This window comes from Microtus ochrogaster, chromosome 10 (genome assembly GCF_000317375.1).
Source record: "Microtus ochrogaster isolate Prairie Vole_2 chromosome 10, MicOch1.0, whole genome shotgun sequence".
NCBI classification, from domain to species: Eukaryota; Metazoa; Chordata; class Mammalia; order Rodentia; family Cricetidae; genus Microtus; species Microtus ochrogaster.
The window spans coordinates 72,180,036-72,202,653 of record NC_022016.1 but is presented as its reverse complement, the minus strand read 5'-3'; the positions used below and the strand labels follow the sequence as shown (position 1 = coordinate 72,202,653).

Sequence of the window (22,618 nt, the reverse complement as noted above, 5' to 3'; positions counted from 1 at the left end):
GGGGTGGGGGAGGGAAGGAGAGAAAGTATCTCAGTGGTCCAGGGCCTGGCCCTGTACGGGGTATATTTCTGTATGTTTCAGATGCAGATGGAGAGGTTTGCACGTGGCTAAATAGAAAGTATTAGGAGAAGAAACTGGCATGTGTCCTAGGCTGCGGCTCAGGGTCTCATACACGATCTCACTCCACATTTAAAAGAGTTTTCCAAGCTGTTATCTCTGGTTTTGGGTGTGAGTGGTAGGACCTGGGGGCAGCCGTGCAGCTGATAGACTCGAAAGTCCCGTTATCTCAGCGCGGCTTCAGCTGTGTTCAATAGTCCCCCAGATGATGTGTGAAAAAAAAAATGGGTTGAGTTTAAAATAAGTGAGGAAATAATGGAGTGAGCAAGGCGAGATGCAGAGCCCCTAAAGCTGTCAGGCATTTTCAATGTCCCCGCATGGCACACCGTAGGCAATTTAGTCAAATGAATTGACCGTGGAACTTGTCTTCTGTCTGCCCTCCTCCCCCGCCGCCATGGATATATAGTTTACAAAACTGGCGCACTAGAGATCAAGCTTTGAAGAAGGTGCAGCAACATCACAGGACTTGCACTGTTTCAATAGATGAAGGACATGAAGGCCCATATACAGAGGAACTCCCTAGTAATATCAAACAAGTTAGAAGCAAATGTCGGACTAATCGCACATGCTCCCGGGGTCTGGTATCCCAGATTAAGTTTCTTACTGATTGATCAGGTTCTTGCTAGCTGAGAGATACTCTAAAATTATTTGCCAAGATTTCATAGGTCACAGAATTATCAGTTCCTCTTTAAGGGTCACTGATGCATTTTGCACTGCTGTAGCCAAATGCTTGTGGCTGGGCTCGTAATGAAGAGGTTTATTCCACTCGTAGTTCTGGAGGCCTATGTGTACACTGCTGGCATTTCTTGGCTCTGGTGATGGCCTTTGGCTCAGTCACAACAGGGCAGATGGCGTCATGGTAGAAACATATTGTAGAAGAGAACGCGTAGGGAGGCAGAAAGCAAGAGGCTGGAGAATGAAGGGCGAGGCGGCTCCTGGTCCAGCAGCCCACCTTCACAGGACCAGCCACTGAGAGACCAGTGATGTGATGCTCTACAGTGGATCCCACTGTGTATAAAGTCCATCTTCCCAACACTGCCTTTGCCTCCAGCACAGAAGTGTAAACCACATCAAACCACAAGCATCATTTAAGAATGGCTACAGCTCCCCGGGAAAGCTCTTTGGCAGTATGTGTCACAAGCTTTAAAATCAACCGCTCCTGGCTTAACCATTCTTAAATGATGATTGTAACCCAGACACAGAAAGACAATTATCACATGTACTCACTCACTGGTAGTTTTTTAAACATAAAGCAAAGAAAACCAGCCTACAAACCACAATCCCAGAGAATTTAGACAACAATGAGGACACTAAGAGAGACTTACATAGATCTAAGTAGAAAAAGACAAGATCTCCTGAGTAAATTGGGAGCATGGGGACCTTGAGAGAGGGTTGAAGGGGGAGGGGAGAGGCAGGCAGGGGAGCAGAGAAAAACATAGAGCTCAATAAAAATCAATAAAAAAGGAAGCCGGGTGGTGGTGGTGCATGCCTTTAATCCCAGCACTTGGGAGGAAGAGGCAGGCAGAGCTCTGTGAGTTCAAGGCCAGCCTGGTCTACAAGAGCTAGTTCCAGGACAAGAACCAAAAGCTACGGAGAAACCCTGTCTCAAAAATCCAAAAAATAAATAAATAGAAAAAAAACACCAACCAACCAAAAAATAAAACCAACAGTTCCATTCTACAGATCCCATTGCCAGAAAATAGCCTAGAATTCAGAAAAACTTGGGCTCAAATATCTATTTATTATGGAATAGTAAAGCAATACACGGTCATCATAAATAGTTTATATCTCTTCTGTATTAAGTGGGAAAGATCAGGACATACAACATGATACTCTGTATACCCTCCACTATGTTATGAAAATAGAATGGAATGAAATATAATAAAATATTAATGGTGGTAAGATTTGAGATAATTTTTTTATAATTGTTGCTATACTTTCTTTAATGTGAATGCATTACTTGTATAATCATCAAAAATGAACTACATTTAAAAATTCATTAAAATGCTGGGAGAATATTGGTCATGTTGGCCGGAGGTGATTTAGTGGCAGCCCTGTTGGTCCTTCTGTGTCTGGCCCCTGTGACAGCATCACTGTGTGCCTCTGTCTAGACATCATGTCATGAGCTTGGGAAGCTGCAGCGGTGTAGCACTGCTGTCTGGGTCTGTGCTTTCAGCTGCCTGGTTTTACTGTTTGTTTCCCTCCATTGTGACATCATAGCACAGGCTGTGTGGACTTACCTTGACAGTTCTTCAGTGAGGTGCAAGGCGAATGCAAGCCCTTTTCAATCCCTAAATCTTTGGCTTGTAAATTCTCTCCATGTTTCTCTAAAGCGTTCTTTAATTTTAGGATAGTATATCAGAAAAAAAAAAAAGACCCGTGGCTTTGATCTCTCAGCATTTCTAGATGTCAAGATTATTTTAGTTCTAACTAGGAATCAGGTTCAAGCAAATCTAAAAACGTCACTATCATTTCCCAGAAATAGGCCTTACTTTTTCCTTTCTTCTTCTCCCTGCCCTCTCTCTCCCCTCCTTCCTTCTCCCCCCTTCTTTCTTTTTTTTCTCTTCTCTGAATAGCTCCCATAGGTTTACTCATGACAGATGGTGGGATTCAGTAGCAATAGAGACAAGGGCCTGAATTCCAAGGGTTTGGACTCTGGTGGAATTTTACCAATATTGCAAGCATGCTAATTCTACATTGAGGAGAAGGAGCTTTGAGAATGCTAGACACCCGAAGGCAGAGAAAGGGGCTCAGCAATGCCTACAGACCTTCTGCCTTGTTCCCTAGTTCAGAATGGAATACTCTGATAGGAGGAGGGATCGACAACCAGCAGAGCCTCAAGTTTCCAGGGAGGGATTATGCATATACATTGTAGTCTTATATTTTTGATTGTGAGTCTAGTCTTGTTGATTGAATAATCTTTCCAGTCCAAGCCATCTCCCAGTGGTGGGACTGGGACACCAACCCATTCAAAAATTTATGACCCACAAACTGCCCTGCCAGGAAGATGCATTGGTGTCTCAGAGCTTGTGGGAGAGCCCAGTCAATGATTGGTCTAACCTGAGTAGGGGCCCATGTCTGACACTGCCTGGATAGCCAGTATCCAGAAGCTGGATGACTCAGAGGCCTTGGGTAGAACCAATCATGACTAACCCCCCTCCCCCAAAAGTCAATGAAATGATTCCTAATGATATTCTGCTATATTCATAGATGGATGCTTAGTTCAATTGTCGTCAGAGAGGCTTCCTCCAGTAGCTGATGAGAGCAGATACAGAGACCCACAGCCAAACCTTAGGTGGAGCTCAGGGACTCTGCAGAGTGTTGTAGGATGGTAGGAGCCAGAGGGGTCCAGGACGGCAGGAGAACATGGTCCTCAGAATCAACTAAGCAGGGCTCAATGGAGCTCACAGAGACTGAAGCAACAACCATGGACCCTGCCTTGGTCTGCACCAGATCCTCTGCATACATCCTGTGGTTCTTTAGCTTGGGGCTTTTTATTGGATTCCCAACCATGGGGGCAGGTATGACTCTGGCTCTTTTGCCTGCCCTTGGGACCTGTTTCCTCCTACTGGATTGCCTAGTCCACCCTTGAATATGAAGGTTTATGTTTAGCCTTATAGCATCTTGTTATGGTAGGGGAAGTGAAGGCAGGCTGGGAGGAAGGGAAGGAGGAAGGCAGGGTATTGTTAGGATGCATTGTATGAGAGATAAATGAATGAATGACTAAGTAGATAGATAGATAGCTTGGGACTTTCACACAGTTCTCTTATGTTGTCGTTTTAATCTTTAAAATGATTCTTTTCTCACTTTAGGCGAGTTAGCCGAGCTGTGACCCCTGAGCCAGTTGCCTGTCAGCTGAGCAACTGGTCAGAATGGACAGATTGTTTCCCATGTCAGGACACAAAGGTAAGTCATCTAGGAACATCTCAGGGTATTGCAATCTGATCTCGGCATTAGGTACCAATGGCAACAAGCAGCAGGGGCTATGAATCTAGGGCTCTAGAGAGAGCATTGGAAACCCCTGGTACCTGGATGGTGAGGCTTGTGCCTGTCTCTCTGTAAGACATCATGGGGTGAGGCTGCTGAAAGTGTCTGCATTATGGCACAGGAAAATAGCCACCAGGACACAGGCACATTGAAGCTCCATGGATTCTCTGGGTCCTGGCCAGCGCTTTGCCCTCTAGTGAAGGTAATCTGCCAGGGCCGCTAGACGGGATAGCAACAAAGAGCCAAGATGCCCACAGGCAGCTGAGCATCACAACTCTGAGCGGCCCCCTGGGCCTGACAGAAGTTTGCAAATGCCACCAAGCTATCCTCAAGGTTGAAAAGCCCAGCACACCCAACACATAATCATGTCCATGGAGGTAGCCATTTAGATCGTTTTGAATGATTCAAGGTAGCCCCTAAATCCAGTCTTATATGAAAAGATAAGCAGAAAAATCTCATTTACTCAGATGCACTGGCTCAGGCTGACAAAAAGCAGTCTACACAGGTATTACACAGGTACTGTGTTTATATTGTTTATGAATCCCTTCAGGAGACACCTGCCTTTGTATAGGATGTCGTCTGGTAGGTTCCATCATCCCCAGCCTTTTTGCTTCAAACACCACTGGCTGGATCGAGTGTGTCAGGGCAATACTGTCAAGTTCAAGTGTTTACCCTGCAGTCCCACAGTTTCAGTCGAATGCAGCTTCTTACCTGCTCTGTTACTTCGGGCTTATTTTTCTTTACCCTTCCTGCACCTCACTGTGGTAGCAGAACAGTGCCTACAATGTGGGGGTCCTGAATGCTGATGAGTGACATGGACAAGGGCACCTGGCACGTAGCAGGTGTCTGACAAACATCCTGGATTTTTATAACTATGGTCTGTACCCCCTCTCTGTCTCCTCCATGATCTTGAACCGAGCAGAGCTTCCGTGGACCTATTGGTGCTCACCCTGCCTCTCCACTCGTCTGACAAGCTGAGATGCACTGTGAATGTTGTTGAGTTGTTAAGAAAAAATCATAGAGCTAAGAGGCAGTGGAAACACGATGTGAACCTGAATTATTGAACTCGGAGCTCTAAGATTAAGTGCCCTGCCTTTCCTAGTGCAAAGAAATGACAAAGTACCCTCACACCTCACCTGTTTAAAGTTGGCTCCTGCATTCAAACCTCGTCCTGATATATAGTAACCCCCCAAGCAACGATAATACATTTCTACAAACATGGCAGCTTTACACAAGGGACATCTGTCCCCTTGGGGTCCCGGAGGCCAGAGGAAAGCAATGGGTGTGTGAGTGGTGTCTGCCTCCTTTTGGAGACCCCAGGGGAGGATGTGAGCTTTGCCTCATTCTCTGCTGGGGCTTGCCAACAGTCCTAGGCCTATGGTTACATCTCTCCCCCTCTATCTCTCTAGACAGATTGCTTCCTTTTCTTTTGTGTCTTCTCCCTGTGTGTCCTCCTGCAATCTCTATCTCCTTCTTCTCAGAAAGTATGGTAATACTTTGGGCTGCTCAGAAAACCCCAAATAACCACATCTCAAAACTGCTAATATTTTCAGCAAATTAAAACCTTTTTACAAATTTGGAGTTATACTTTTGGTTGCCATTATTCAACCTACTGAACATCTTAAGCCTGCCTTTTTCTCATGTTTTTGTTTAGGAACCAGATTGCACAGGGAATCTCTTACAATTTCTGTCGGAATTGAATTACTTCCCTAAATACTGGGGAAGATGTATGTGTCCATGAAGAAATCCTTAAGATATTAAATCCTCTTAATTATTTAAGTAAAGGAGCACCTTTGTTTTATTTATTACTATGTTCCTTCTTCTCAAAGTCACCCAAACAAAGATGTGCATTTCCGGGAAGAAGCATTACCTACTACATAGACAAGAAAATTATGCTTTAATGACACAAGCCGCAGGCAACAGCACAGAGAGGTCCCTCAGGGAGTATTGACACTTGCCTCCTACAGCTCGCTGTCTCCATTATTTGATAGCAACCTAGTAAACAGGGAACAGATAGAAATGAACCCGAAGGCTCGCAGCAGTGTCCCAAGTACAGACACTACAGGAAGGACAGTGATGGCACTAATAGTCACCCTTTATCAAGGCTTCCCATGTCCCAGGCACTGCAGCAATGTTTTAAGTAAATACATCGTCTAGTTTGGCTTTCCCAAAGAAATAGAGGGAACGGGCACCATTGCCCACTGTCGGGAGGTTGCCCATTGAGAAAGACAGAACCGGGACTTAAATTTGGGCACAGGTACCAGGGACTCACAGATTAAAGAAGCAACTCATAAATGCTCAAATCACTGCTTCTTGGTTTGTTAACATTCTTGGGGGAAGGACTTGTGGCTGAGCTACGGTCAAAGGCAGAAATACAGGGCTAAATGTTTCATTGTCGATGGCTCCATGGATGTTTTCCAGGCTTTGTCATTTGTGTTCTTATATAGTGCATCTCAGCCGGACTGTAAACTTCTAGAAGGCAGCAACGAGACCTCACACTTCTCTTGATATCCTGTTTCTATACCAGTACCTGACTCTTGTACATTTTTCAGGTCAGGAAGTCTTTATCACGAAACTCTAGAACCTCAAGATTGTCATGTGTTTTAATTCTTCCTGTCCTTAAATCAACAAGTATTCACTCGTATGTAGCCAAGACTGGACTTGGGGATTGAGATGATGTCTCCCCTTAAGTCCATTCATTTCTCCATAGTGGGTATGTAGCTGTTTGAGTGCCGTAATTTCCAGAAACATCACTTTCCCCCAAAACAGAATTGTGAGAGATAACTATTATTGGTTCACGTTGAGTCGAGAGCAGTCCCTGAAGAATCTATTGCAAACAGGCAGATAGGATGCTCTGGCCATCAAGGCCTGGCTTGTGTTCACCTTTCTCTGTGTCGGGGGAAGGGGAGTGAGGGAGGCCATCCTCATCAGGACCACATGAGATATATGCCAGGAAAAGAGGAGACGGCAAGACCAGAAGCAAACAAACAGACAGTCAGAAACCCTGCAAAAGCAAAATGGCAATGGCCTCTAAAGCTATACCTGACCAGAGACCAAGTCTGAATATACGATGCCCCCTAAGGCTGTCCTTCCCTCATTTGTTTTCACTACTCTATCTCAGCCTGTGACTTTCTCACTGAGATGGTGGACAAGATAGACAGAGAGCCAGATGCTTTGTCACTGCCTTGCTTGACAAGTGCTAAGGGAGAAGGAGGATTTGCCTAGTACATAGTCGAGTCAGGGAAGGCTGCCCAGGGGAGGGAAGCCATGGGCTTTGAAAGATAAATCCTTATAGCTGGTTGAATATGGGAACAGAGGTCTTCCCTAAGAGATAAGAAGACCTTCAGTGCACATCTGTCCCGGCCTTTCGTTTGATACTTCACATCTGCATTCCGAATTCTGTAATGACTGTGCCACCTGCCTGAACACCACAGTGCATGCTCGTGTGTCCCCTTCTAAGACAGCCCTGAAAGCAGCTTTCAATCACGAACGTTATTCCTTATGCTGAGCTGAGACCTGCCTGCATAGATCTTGGATGATTGATTGACAAGACAATGTCTGGTTCGCAATCTGATTTAGTACCGACACCGGAGCCTCTTGCAGCCGAGCAAGTTTGGGGGAGCCATCTGCAGTGGTGACATCTGGGATGAGGCCAGCTGTAACAGCCCCACACCTTGTCTGAGGCAAGCACAGTGTGGACAGGATTTCCAGTGTAGAGAGACAGGTGAGTAGCATGCCAACGCAACAGCAGCTGCGCTTGTCAAATACAGCGCACCGAGTCGGACTTGGAAGCTGCTTACATTGCAGACTTCTAACTGTTGGGTAAGGACCCAGAAATGTGTATTTTAAGTCAAACTAGCAACTCGTGTTAACTTTTCTTTTAAAAAAATACTTATTTTAAAATTATGTGTATTTATTGATAGAAAGATGGTATGTGCACAAGTGAGTGCAGGTGCCCATATAGGCCAGAAGAGGGCACCAGACCCTCTGGAGTGGAGTTATAGCCTATGTGATAGGAACCACCACTTGGTATGGGTGCTCAGAACTGCATGCAGGTCCTATGCAAGAGCTACACACATTCTTAATTGCTGAGCCAGTCCATATAATTTTGATTCATATATGTATATATAATTTTATATATGTCATATATATATATAATTTAGAGAAAGTACAACTCACAGTTAATAGATGACATTTATTAAACAAACACTTACTAGGTACATATTAAGTTCCAAGCAGTATACCACCTGCTGTTAATATGCAAATTAAAAACAAAGTATCTGACCTTGAGGAAGTCCTGATCTGTTAGGAAGAGAGACCTACAAGAGGTCAATTACAGTTTCACAGGATAGCTTCCAGCTGTGTGTAATTTGCTGGTGGTGGTGGGGTATACCAGAATAATCTTTGAGGACTGAGGACAGTCCTTAAAATGGCATTTGATTTGAGGTTTGGAAAATGCAGTTGAAGCTTCCAGAAGAAGGCATGTGAGAGAACACGAGAAGCCAGGAACTTACAGTCTTTCCAGAATCTCTTTATCAGGAGGGCTTTAGAAAGAGACAGGTTGGGTGATAGACCCCTAAGGTAAGCCAGAACGAGGTGGGCAACCAGGGTTCAGATTGTGACATTTGGAGGGATGGGGACTTTCTCAGGGTTTCTATCACTATGAAGAGACACTGTGACCATGGCAACTCTTCTAAAGGAAAACATTTAATTGGGGACTGGCTTACAGTTCAGAGGTTTAATTCATTATCATCATGGCAGGAAGCATGGCGACACACAGGCAGACATAGTGCTGGAGAAGCTAAGAGTTTTACATCTGGGTCCACAGAAAGAGACAGTGAGCCACACTAGGCCTGGCTTGAGCTTCTGGGACCTCTAAACCCACCCCCCCCCAGTGACACACTTCCTCCAACAAAGCCACCCTGTGAGCCTATGAAGTCCATTTTCTTTCAAACCACCACAGGAGCCCTTGGCAGATACAGAGCAAGAGAGTGGCATGGATGGGCAGGCTGGAATTTTAGAGGGTGATTGGTGGGTTTGATGTGGAGGCTGGATTTGAGAGGGATGGGAGAGGCGGTGCAAGCAGAGAGATTAGGACAGACTGGAGGGCAAAGGTAGGAAGTCTGCGACAGCAGATGAGGGGGAATGTGGTCTCGGGAGCACCCTCAGTCTCTCTCCCTTAGGTCGCTGCCTGAACCGCCACCTGGTGTGTAACGGAGACAATGACTGCCTGGATGGCTCTGATGAGGACACCTGTGAGAATGCCATGATCACCGAGGACGACTGCCATCAGTATGACCCAATCCCAGGGTCAGAAAGGGCAGCCTTGGGGTAAGCGGCCACCTTGGCTGTCTAAGCGTGGCAAATGATCCCTCTCACATTAGGGACATCAGTGTTGAGGCAGAACAAATCTGTTTTTGGAAGGTTCCTCTGAAGGGTACCATAGGCTGAGTTTCTCCGTCCTTTTAACCGCTCCCAAATAACCACACAGAGACTTAGCATTAATTACAAATGCTCAGCCAATAGCTTAGGCTTGTCTTCATCCGGCTCTTACAACTTAAATTAACCCATTTCTACTAATCTATATGCTGCCCTGAGGCTCATTTACCTCATCTACGAACTCCCCATGTTGCTTCTTCTGTGTCTGGCTCGTGACCCCTCAGACTCTGCCCTTTTGCTTTCCAGTATTCTCTCTGTCCCCCAAAGCCTGCCTAGTTATCAGCTAATTATTTTTTTTATTAACAATGAGAGCAACACATTTCCACAGTGTACAGAAGAGTGCCTGTAGCTACAAGTAGCTTTTGTCTCCTAGGCTGGCTTGCATGGTCCTGGTAAGGTGACATCATCCATACTGTTCCTCTGGTCCTTCTCCCCTCTCTACTGTCCCTCACGTCTCAGCCCAATTTCTTTCATTTCCAAGGCTACTATCCTCTATGATAGCTCCCTAGATGTCCCCAAAGGCAGCTTTCCCCAGATGGACCTGACATTTCCAGCAGCCTTGCCCGCTGCACTCTGGATAAGCTAACAGTGTGATTCTGTGCAAAGAAAATGGGCTTCATGGCGAGACAGAAGCATGAACCTCCACCTTGCCATTGTTTGATTCACCTCTCAGACGACAGCTTTTTTTGCTGAGCTGAACTCAGGCTCAGTTCCAATTTCTCTTCACTGTACACCTTATGTCTAGGCTCAATTCCCCAAATGCCTCACACTTAGTCCTTCTGCGCGTTAATCAGTTGTGTTTCTTCTTTCTGCAGTATCTTTGTCTATAGCTCAGCTGACTGACTTCTTGTCTAAAGTTATGGACCAAACAACGGCCCTCTCCGATTATGTCAGAACCTCAAGCACCTAAAGTGACATTTGTAGACAGGGATTCAAGGTTGAATGAGGTCAGAGGGGTGGAAGCCTAATTCAAAACAACTGGCATCCATAGAAAATGATGAAGAGGTACAGCAATCTATTTCCACTACTTTCCAGCATGAATCTACCTGAGGACGTGAAAGGGCATCTGTCTGTACGCCATAAAAAAAGTCTCACTGGAAACCAACCTCAAGGAAAACCTTGATTTTGCATATAGAACTAAAGAAAAGATTGAGTTTTGATGTTTAAGGTACCAATCTGATAATTTTAAGGTACCCAAGTATCCTATAGGTATGACTTCTAGGAAATCTAGGCAGCGTCCCTCACCTGCTCTCAGCTGTACCAGCTTGCCTTAGCCCCTCCTGCAGTTCACAGAACATCCTATCCTGCTACACCAGCATGCAACCATCAGGGATGAAGACAACTATCAGGGTGTCCACCAGGTGAGACACAGAACTCCTAGCCATCTCAGCGCCCCAGGCCCCAGGACAAGGGCTACCTTATGGCAATTGTCTGGTGTTGGATTTTTCTTCTATTCTGTCATTGCTTTTGGCCTTGTCCTTTTCCTGGGGTGTCAGCTCCTTGAGAGTAGAAATTGCTTATGACTCAAGCTCTCCACATCCTCCTTTCTGTCCGAGCATGTCCCGCTCTCCCTTCTCACCGACGCTAGGCTCCACTGAATTCCAAAGATATGAATGCTTTAACTGTACTACCTCTACTTTAACACAATTACTCCCTTTTCAAGGTTTTTTTTAAACTTTGTATATTTTTATTTTATGTGCATTCATCTTTTGCCTGCATGAATGTCTGTGTAAGGATGTCAGATCCCCTGGAACTGGAGTTCACAGCCCACTCACCAGACTGTTTGGATCCTGTAGTTACTTGCATGTAGACTCACACACATGGCACCAAACAATGTGCTTTTCTTGAAACCAGTTGCACCTTTTCATTAGGACAGCCATAACAAAATACCCTGACCTGGGTAGCTGAAACAACCAATGTATTTTATCATTGCACTGGAGTTACAGACAATTGTGAGCTGCCAGGTGGGTGCTGGGAATTGAACTCGGATCCTCTGGAAGAGTAGCCAGTGCTCTTAACTGCTGAGCCAACTCTCCAACTCTACTTAATTACTTCTTTACCAGGTCTGTTTCTAATTGGGGTCACATTTGAGATCCTGGTACTTAGAACGCCAACCTATGAGCATTTGGAGGCAAATTTAGAGGCCACCGCACACCCAAAGGGGATTCTTGTTGGTTTAGAAAGTGTCTGTGGTGAACAGAGTAATGGAATGTTGAGATGTTGAGCTGAAAAAGACTCCAACAGAGAAAAACATTGCAGACTACCGCTCTGTTCTTCTGTGATCTGATCAGGAGAAGTTCTGATACACTTTCTGAATAGTGTCTTTCTCTTACACTACAGAAACCATGGAACGGTGCTATCTACAACAAGCCATTGATATTCTGACATAATTCTGCACTTTTTTTCAAGGTCTTGGAAACCTTTCTTGATATTTTAATCCTAATCTTAGCATTTCCCAGCTTCAAATTTTTATTTATTATTAAATATATGATACACACTTGAGGCAAAAACTGTGTCCACTGTGTCTTCCTGTTCCCTGCTTACATGCTGGCACCTTACCCAGTGGCCCCTGTCCTTCCCCCCAGAGCTGACCTTGTTAAGATACATTTCAGGCGCTTTCAGATTAACACCACATACTATCTGGAAAACAAACCTCTATGCAGGCAGTATGTGTGTAAACATGATCGTGTATATCTGCTATACACCTTTTGGTTTTAGTTAAAAATATTCTCGACACAACGATTTTGATCTTGTTTCCATCCCCTCCCCCACTCACCCAAGATGCCCTCACTTCGTTCCCTATCCATCTTTATGTTCCCTCTCTTTAAAAAAACAAGAAACACATTTCTATTCTTTGTTTTTGTTATTATACACGTTTAAAGCTGAATGCCATTCGATGAATTTCCTCTTCATACACATATTCTCTATCTCACTTTAGAAAAGAAACATGGTGTCCTGTAACAAGGGTTAATGACAGTCTAAAGGCAAAATCCCGTTGTCCTTACAAAGTTTTTTTTAGAACACAGCTGTCACCTTAAAGTGGCAGATTTAAAGTAGCGGTTAAAACCTATACCCTGCAAAGCCCAACAAATTTACTATCTGAACCTTTATGAAATATGTTTGCTGACTCTTTCACAATGTAGCTGTAGAATGCTTTGACTATCTCTCACCGGAAGACAACTAGATCCCTTCTCATTGTGTTAGCTACTTTTCTCATATTTGCAACTGAATTACCTTCAAGAAGCAACATAGGGGAGGAACCATTAATTTTGGCTCTTGGTTTGAGGGTACAGTCCAGCATGGGGGAGGCACGGCAATGGGAATGTCTTACAGATGTGATGGCTATGCCATGCGGCTGCTTGTTCACTTCTTGATGGATTAGGAAGAAGAAGGGGAGCTATAAACCCCAAGACACACTTCCCCTAGTGAGGCCCCCACATAAAACAGCACCTTTAGCTGGGGACTAAATCTTCAAACATGAGTCTGCAGAGCCCATTTCCCATCCAAATTGTAACTCCCATCCTCGCTCTTACAGAGCTGCAATGAATAAATGTCCTTGCCAGTGTGTCCTTTGTGTTCATGTGTAGATTTCCAATAGAGTACAATTCTATGTCTTTTTACTTCCACTGGGACTTTCCCAAATGTAGTATACTTAACGGCCATTTTTGAGAAACCCTGTTGCTCTGGGGTTTTGTTTGGTGCGTTTCAGAGGCTGTCCTTTTAAATTTCAGACAGACACATGTTCAGTGCGTAGGCAGATAGAAACTGGAGGGAGGCGATAAAGGCTTGGGACCTGGACTTCAGTGTCAAAATCAACTGGGGAAAGAGAAAAATCCACTGTGCCAGACTTAGCAAATTATTTCATTTTTTGAGCTTCAGTTTCTGTATTTGCAATGTTGTCATGAGGTCTAAAATTAATGTGTGTTAAATGACTAGTTTAATATGTATTCAATTCATCATAGCTGTTATTACATCACTTCTACTAATAAGGAAGAGGGGGGAAAAGGAAGTAGAGACAGACAGGCACATATAGAGGACTTCTAAGCCACGGCAGCCGCTCTGAAATACCCATTTATTCTTTGAGATAGGATATAGTCATGGCCTATCTTTTGTTCCTTTTCTGCCTTTGTACCTGTCCCAGAGTGCATAAACAGCCATAGGAGTGCCATGTCAAAGGTTAAGTGCTGGCTGCCAGGAACCTAGGGATGGGGGGAGGAGGGGGAAACCTGGATATTTAGAGCCTTCAAAGAAGGCCATATGGAGGAAGCAACTCTTGCTACATAAGAGTTTGGGAGGCAGAACGAAGCAATACTTTCATTATTTGTTGCGTTAGAGACTTTTACATCCAGTCTTAGAACGTTTAATCCTCTCTAAAGTCTAGGCTACGGTGACAAAGTCACAGCTACAGGAAGTAGCAGAGCTGGAAATTACTCAGGGCTCTTTTGGATGCTCACACTGTGCCCATTTGCCATCCCAGGCTGCCCCGAAGACAATGGATTTTCTGAGGATTAGAACCTTCCACATACATGATTATGCGAATTCTCCTTTTTAGAAGCAGAGCCCTTTTCTGAAATAAGGCTGCCAGCAGCGGTAGAAGTGTCTCTCTATCACAGTCACTTTTCCGTGTCTGGGATTAAAATACCATGGCCAAGGCAACTTAGAGAACCATGTATCCAGGGTTAGAGTCACTATCACTCACGGTAGGGGGCATGGCATCAGGCAGACAGGCATGGTGCTGGAGTGGAAGCCCAAGGCTTACATCTCACCCACAAGCAAGATGAAGAGACAGCCAGCTGGGAATGCCATGGGGTTCTCAACCCTCAAATCCCACCCCCAGGGACACACCTCCTCCAGCACAAGGCCACACCTCTTAATAGTTCCCAAAACAGTTCACCACACTGAGGACCAAGCATTCAAACACAGGAGCCTATGGAGGGGGCATTCCCATTCACACCATGACAGTGTCTATTCAGCACAATCTATGCCAAGCCCGTTTATGACACCTTTACCATGTATTAATGCCCATCTAACTCTAGAAGGGTGGTACTATTCTAACAAGTGGCTAAAGTGGGGGATGATTGGCCTGAGCTCACACAGCTATCTGTGGCACTAACTTCACTGGCTTCTGTGCTCGAAATCTTAATACCCGTGCATGTTTTCCTCTAACCGACCAGCTAATTAGAACTGCCTCCTGAGGACGCTGGTCCAGATGCTCTGGTGAGGGGCGACCTGGGGGTCCTGGCCCAGTCCACCCAGCCTTTCAGTATTGCCTACTTTTCCTCTGTGCCCTCAAGATACTTGAAGGAACCCCAAAGCGCCATCAAACCCACTCGGCGAAATCAGTTCTTCACCTACCAGCTACCACACATTCTAGAGGACGACAGGTGACATTTTCTTTGCCTTTGCAAAGATTTTCGCAAAATGCTGGTTTTTTTTTTTTCAACTTAGGTACAATATCCTGACTCAGGAAGAAGCCCTGAGTGTGTACGACGCCAGGTATTTTGGAGGCCAGTGTGAGACTGTGTATAACGGCGAGTGGAGGAAGCTCCAGTATGACCCTGTCTGTGAGCGCCTCTACTATGGGGATGATGAGAAATACTTTCGGAAACCCTACAACTTCCTTAAGTACCACTTTGAAGTGAGTCTGGTGGAGATGGTGTAGGGTGGGATGGAGGGAGGAACCTGGGGAGACGGCTTGCTTGGGAGGCTTTTGTCGTCTGTAGGGATTGCTGATGACTGTAGGCATCTTCATGTCTGCTGCCCTTGTATGTTCAGTGTTGAGGGTGGCTAGAGGTGAGTGTGTAGGAGAGCCATGGAATAAACACAGCCTTTCTCCTGTTCAGTCTTGGCTCCATTCTTAAAGCAACGGAACAAATCTGGGCCTTCTTCTCAGGTCCTATCCCATGATATGGCTCTGTGAAACTCTAACTACAAAAGACTGTGACCATTAACCTGCCATTTCTCCCTGGGACACTAATATGTTAAGGAGAGAAGGACACACATGTGTCAACTTCTGATCCCTACGCCCCACGCTCCACCAAGTGTGGCTTATGGCTGTTGTTTTCATGTTCCTTTCTAAATATGATTTTGCTTTTAAAAAAATGTTCTCTTCAAAAGGGCTTTCACACTGTGGGTGGTCCATGTGACTCTCCATGTTTAAAGGCCCATGGCTACCCGGTCACTCCAAGCATCACAAGATCACAGTTAAGATTCAGAGGCAGTTCAAGGCAATCCGTTTCCTTACCTTCAACCTGGGGAGGGGCCATCCATACTGCCAACCACACCGAAAGCTTGCTGTGTGTGGCCAGAGCTTCCATGTAAGTTCTACCACTTAGTCTTCATAGCAGTGACGTAAGATTCACATGGCAGCGTCCCTTTTAGATAATAGAAGGGGAACACAAAGGAATATAGGATCAGTCCCAAAGCTGTTCGGCAAAAGTTGACAGAGACAAGATTCTCACTAGATACGTCCAAACTAAGACCAGGTTCTTAGGAGAGTGAACATATACCCTGTATATATAGACTAATGTACATTAGGTCTGTAAACATCCATAGAGGCAGATGGAATGAGCAATTATCTAAAAACACCCTCCCCACTCCCAAGCCACTTAAGAAAAAAAGTATTGATAGGAAAGGCTGGCAACCATGTGGGGCCTGTTTTTTTAAGACATTCGCTTTCCCAGCTCTGTGGTCACTTCTTTTGGGTATCAGTCAAGCTGAACGACACCGATAATGCCATTGTCCTAATTTCAAGGAAGATCTAGGGTGTGTGTGCCAGGTAAAATAAGGTAGTCTAGATATAGTCACAAGGTTCTGAAGTCTTTACAGCTATGTATCTATCTGAACATCACAGACTCACTCTGAAGATGGCACCATTAGAGAACATGCCTTCAGGGTCACAGACTCTGAAAGGTGTACCTCTATTGTTCTACTATAGGATAAGACACTGGCCTTGCTTAAGTCAGCTGGTAAATGCAACTTTGTTGAGCTCAGGGAAAGGAATAGCTGAACATTAGTGGGCAGCAGTAAATCTCACTTACAGGGATTATTATCCTCCCCCCGGCCTTCTTGACCCCTTTCTACCCAGGTCAGTGACCAGACATGGCATTCAACAACCCTCCATAGTACGAACAAGCAGCCCCCCTTTATAGATGACAAACAGCCCCTCACCCTCAAAAAAACTATGCTTTGAATATAATTAACATTTTAACATAATTATCTGCACGCAGGAACAAGCAAGTGTATAAGCAGTGTGTACATAAATATCTTAGAAATTCTACTTGACACTAAGAGACTTTGCTGGGTTTTCTCTGTTTGAGTGGGCGTCAATCTGATGCATAGATCAGCTTCTGAAAGGCCTCCCACCAACCTGGTACTTCAGATAGCTTGCAAAGCAAAGATACTGAGGGTACATAGAAGCTGAGAATCACACACGAAACTAACATCCCGTTTTCTCCTTTCAGGGCCTGGCAGATACTTTAATCTCCTCCGAGTTTTATGATGATTCCAATGAGCTCTTTTCTAAAATAAAAAATAGTGAGACACTGTCAGGTGGCATAACTTTCGGCATAGGCCCCCCCAAAGTTCCCGTGACGCTGGCGCTGAATGTATCCGGGTCCCATATATCTTCACTCATGAACCAGTTAAGCAAGTATAATGAAAAGGTATTGGAACATAAAGTCGGTGTCTCTCGGTATTCTATAATCCACACTGAACACGTATTATGTTAATTGCATTAAAAAGTACAGTAGTAATTGAACCTTAATTTGCCTGTGTAATTGGAAATGTCTGATCAGTGGTGATCATGTCTGTTTTTTTTTATTATGCCTTTGCACACAGACCCATCCTCACAAATGGAACAGAACTGCACCATAAGACCAGAATGCCTATCATCCTGCCCCCCCCCGCCAGTCTTTAGCATGGTTTCCTAGAACATACAGGAACCCACATAGAGTGGCTGGATTAAAGAACACCAGCCCAGCCCTCTGAATTTGACACTCAAGGTTTCTAAAATAAGACTGAATTTTTTTCCAAATAGATAAGAGGGCTTGTGTGCTCATCTGTCTGTCAGGCATTTGCCACTCATAACTGAGCTATGTTAGAGTTACTGTAACATACCCTGGGTGGGGCGAAGAACAGAGGGGAATGCATGGGCGAAGTCTTTCATACATTGATATCCAATATGTGCTTGTGAAATCAAACGAAACTGTATTACGTGTGTTGCTGACTGCGCTTTCTCCAGCCCTAAATGCTGACCTTTCGGACTCCTCTCTCACATGTCTTGTCCTTTTGTCTCATTTGGATGCTGCTGGAAGAGATTCAGCTTCATGAGAGTGTCTACGAAGGTACAGACGGCACATTTTAAGATGAGGAGACACAATATTGTGCTGGATGAAGGGATGCTGCAGTCGCTAAGGGAGCTCCCAGAGCAGTTCAACTACGGAATGTACGCCAAGTTCATCAACGACTACGGCACCCACTACATCACCTCCGGAACCATGGGTGGCATTTACGAATACATTCTGGTGCTTGACAAGGAGAAAATGGCAGCTGCTCGTAAGTAGATCCAGAACTCCATGCCTGGTGGGCAACACACACCATGAGACACGCGTCTTGGTTTCATTTGTTGTTGCTGGGATACAATACCCCACCAAGCACAACTCAGGAGAGAAGGGATTTATCTCATAGTTCCAAGTTACAGTTGATTGTTGTGGAGAATGACTGTGGTTGGAACTTGAGACAACCGGTCAATTGCATCCATAGTCAAGAAGCAGAGAAAAATGAATGCAGCAGGCTTATACACACTCAGATTCACTCCCAGGTCTTGCCCAGGGAATAGTCCACCTACAGTGGGTTGGTCCTTCCTCCTCAATTAAAATATAGTCATAATTCTTTAGAGATATAACCACAGGCTAACTTGAGCTAGACAAACTTTTTTTTTTTAAATCATTTTCAGATTTTCTAGACAGGGTTTCTCCATTTAACAGTCCTAGCCCAATTTGTAGAACACGTTGGCCTTGAACTCACAGAGATTTGATTGCCTCTGTCTCCCAAGTGCTGGAATTAAAGGCGGCATCACCACACCTGGCTTAGACAAACTTTTCTTGAGACCTCACCAGCAATTCTAGACTGTGCCAAGTTGGCAGTTAATACCAACCAGTACAGCATCACTGACAGGGCCTCTACTGATTCTGACCCTAAAACTCTCATTTCTGGGGAGGTGAGATTCATTAGATTGACCAGCTAATAAACACCACAGGGAGGGTTGGAAGTCAGGATTGGCCTGGTCCCTTAAACTATGTTCTTCCTATAACCTCACAGTTACCCTTTCATAAATAAAGAATTTTGAGAGTTTTGTTATTTAAAATGTAAAAACGTGTTTTGACTAAGAGTTTTTGGTAAGAAATCTCTCTGTAATTAGTCAGTGAAACCTAAATTCTCCCAATCCCTCTTTCTCAATCTCTCTTCCACCTTCTCACTCCATCCCTACCTTTCTGTGGTGGGCTGGATTTTTATCTTTTACTCATGACGCCAGTTTCTAGATGGTCTCCAGGGTCAGGCTCAGCCCATCTAAACCCTTCTCAGCCATTGCTATTCAATAGACAATACTTCACATACCCAGTAACTTTAGTTCCTTATTTAATGTCCTGAAAGATGAAGGATGACGTTTAAACCTCTTTGTATGACATCAACAATCTTCAGGATCTCATTTAAGCCATACAGACAGCGGTTCTCTATTTGGGCTCAAAACCTGCTACATCACACCATCCAATAACTCATCAGAAAGGTGCATTCTTGAACCCTTACCTCAAACCTAACTGAAGGAAACTCAACTGGAGTGTAGACTCAGAAGTCTGTTTTCGCATGCTTCCTGCATTGATTCTGGTACCTTCTAGAGAGAACCACCGACTTAACCCATGAGTGATCACAGATGGAAAGACCCATCCCTATTTAAAATCCAAGTTCAAAGACCCAGTTTTAATATGTCAGGCTGTCCACTCCTCTTCCTCAACCGGTTCATATAAATGACACACACTATAGTATTGGAATAGCTTTTCGACCATTAGTATTTCATTCCCACTAGATAGTAACGTTGTTGAAAACAAATACCACACTGCATGCTTTTCTCTCTCTTTTCTGCCTCGGCACAGGCCCAAGACAAAGTGGCTATGCAAAGCAAGACAGGAAGTGTTAACTCGGACTCCTGGCTAGCTCATTTTGAAGTCTGCTCATTGATGTAGGTGCTCTATTGTTCTTGGTGATAGTGCAAGCTATGCTTCTGAACATTTACTATGCTTGTGCATGAGCTATAATGGTGGCCCTACCCATTTTTCTAGACGTGGGTTGCAAGGCAGTTAACAGATCTACATTTTTGAAAAACACCAGTAACCAAGGATAGAACATAAAACAGCCTAGCAGATTTTAAGTACCAGAGGTAGATAGGTCATTGCTTTGGGAGACCTTTTCCAGTGAGCTAAAGACGTATATATGTGCACTGTTATAATAAAACACAAAATAAACAGCATAAGACCACTGTAAAAAGAGCTTCGACACCTACTCAAGTAAGTCCCTTTTCAAGTCATTCCCCAACAAGCGAGGAAGGAAAGGCTCAACATTACTGAGCACCTAATAAATTCCTAGCATAACTGCTTAGATTCTCATTTAACTTTGTGACAAGGCTTAAGAGGACGGTGTTGTGCAAATGTTAGACACAAGAACACTGAGGCTCCTCTGGGAGGTGTATTGCTTTGCCCAAGGCTATAGGGAATCTGACCTCAGAGCCTTGGGCCTGCAGTGTTTCTCTCGTGGTTTGGGCTCCTATCTATACTGTTGGATTACTAATGAGTTGCCTGGGGTAGCTGGTGCCCCCTCCTCTTTAAAATAATGTAGGGCAGAGATGGGCTTCCAAAGTGGTTAATATTCAAAAGGAGCCCACCGACAAATTGTCCCGGGATAATTACCTCAGCTCTGTTTATAGAAAACCATATGTCGATAATAGCACAATTTGCTATTTGTGAAGGGCTGATTTTCTATAAATCCAAAAAGTTAGTGTTGCTTTTCTATAAATATGGAAATGTGCTAATCATCACCTCATCTGCTGGAGACCGCTAATAAATCAGAATGTCATTTACATATTAACCTACAAAGAACAAAAACATCTCTACCTTCTTTCCTTTTGACAAACAGCAGCACGCACGTCCTTTGTCCTATCTGATGTCTGGCTGGTTTGCTGTGGCGTCCCTCTGCTGACTCCCTTTCTTTCTGGGTATATGTCCTTTTTCTCCATGTCTGCTTTTCTTTGTCCCTGCCCTTTTCACCTTCTTGATCTCTGTGACTTTAATTTATATTCTCTTAAGTGCAGTTTCTATTAGACATCCTAGGTGGTCCACACGCACGTCTCACATGGCTGACCTCGGTGTGGGAAGATTTCAGAAAATTTACTGGTTTGCACTGGGGACGCTTTTGTCCTTGAGTTTGCTTCAGATCCTCTCTGGGTTTGCTGCAGAGGATGCGCAAGGGTGCTTTTCTTCTAATATATCCTTTAGATCAAATGTTTTCTTCCTAAGACAGCATGGCATCATGCATTTAAAAAAATCTAGAGGAGACCATACTTTGGGGAAGGCAATGTGAGACTCCAGCGTGATCCTAAACCTTCCTTAAGCACTACACCTGACGACGCTCTACCCTCTGCAGGGATCATTATGGCTGAGGCCTAGGATTTGTGTATCTGGATATTTTTTTTTTCATTCCTTCTTTGGCACTCACCGTTCGTCCCCAGGCTGGGATTTAACAGGGAGTGAGGAGCATGTTCTCCATTTAGGCGTGTCTGAGATGTCATCAACTTGCAGTTTCCCCGGGGTGCATGTCATTCTGCAACGATCCTGTTCGGATGGTTTCTGTACGCGTTCTCTCTCCTCTACTCAATTAGTTCTCTCTTGTTCTGTGAGGCTAATCCCTCTACTGTTTCCTTACTAGACAAACATCAGCTCAGCTCTGTAGGCCTTGGAAGGGCTCCCTCCCACTCAGAGGCCTGCCTCTGCCATTTCCTCGCAGTTTTTGTTGGTTTATACCCTCTCTTGCATAGCCTGATTCACTGTGTTTGTATTGTGTACCAGGTGAGAGAGAGACCAATTTGAAGGATATGTGTAAATTCTGAATCCTTCTCCTTCCTAGTGAGGCCTGTTGGCTTTCTCCCAAAGTCTGTGTGGCCATCTCACCTCCCAACTCAGTTGCCATCCATCTTGTGCAAACCGCTAGAGCCCTTAGCTGCCTCCTGCAGGAGTGTGACAGGCCATCGTCACTGTGCTATGGAATTCTATGGAGCAGGCCAACTTTAACCCAGGCTCTTCTTATTGGCTGTCCCTCTGTCTCAGCTGTCTCTCCCTCTGAGGTTTTTCACAGCAGTGTGCCTATCATTCAGACCTCCATTTCAAAGCCAGCATTCCAGTGAGGCCTAGCTTAACCAGGGAGGCAAGTCTCTTTTTATATGGCTCTATCTTAAATTTAGGAAACCCCTGCTCCCTCCCTCGCTGAGCTGACTTGTCCCAGTCAGCCTCTCTGCTGCTGTGATAAATTCCGTGAACAAAAGGAACTTGGGAAGAAAGGACTTGCTTAAATTACAGCTTCACATCACAGTCCGTCACTGAGGGAAGCCAAGGCAGGAAGTGAAGCAGAGACCATGAGGAATACTGCTTACTGGCTTTCTCCTCTTGGGTTTCTCAGCTACCCCTCTTATGTAGCCCAGGGATGGCACTGCCCACAGTGGGCTGGGCTGTCCATCAAATAGTGATTAAGACAATATCCCATAGACACACTAATCTTATGTAGGTAAGTCCTACACACTACCATATGGATATATTTATTTGTTTATAATCCTCCCCCTCTTTCTGAAATGAGTATAGTTATGTACTTCTGTTTTGTCCTTTCCTGCTGATATATTTCTCAGCTCAGTGCCTCAACCACCAATAAGAAGCATTGAATCCACCCATCAACAATCAATCTATCTATCTATCTATCTATCTATCTATCTATCTATCTATCTATCTATCTATCTATCATCTATCTATCTATCTAT

General features: G+C 44.6%; 1 protein-coding gene across 1 annotated transcript in view; it reads left to right on the top strand.

The window, feature by feature from the left end:
• Window positions 1-22,618, top strand: part of C8a (complement C8 alpha chain) — a 56,259-nt gene that overhangs the window by 7,904 nt on the left and 25,737 nt on the right. Inside the window, exons 2-7 of the mRNA XM_005353495.1 lie at window positions 3,930-4,023; window positions 7,684-7,828; window positions 9,288-9,435; window positions 14,992-15,181; window positions 17,007-17,207; window positions 17,859-18,099. Coding sequence (XP_005353552.1) covers window positions 3,930-4,023; window positions 7,684-7,828; window positions 9,288-9,435; window positions 14,992-15,181; window positions 17,007-17,207; window positions 17,859-18,099 — 1,019 coding nt within the window. The remainder of the gene's footprint in view (window positions 1-3,929; window positions 4,024-7,683; window positions 7,829-9,287; window positions 9,436-14,991; window positions 15,182-17,006; window positions 17,208-17,858; window positions 18,100-22,618) is intronic.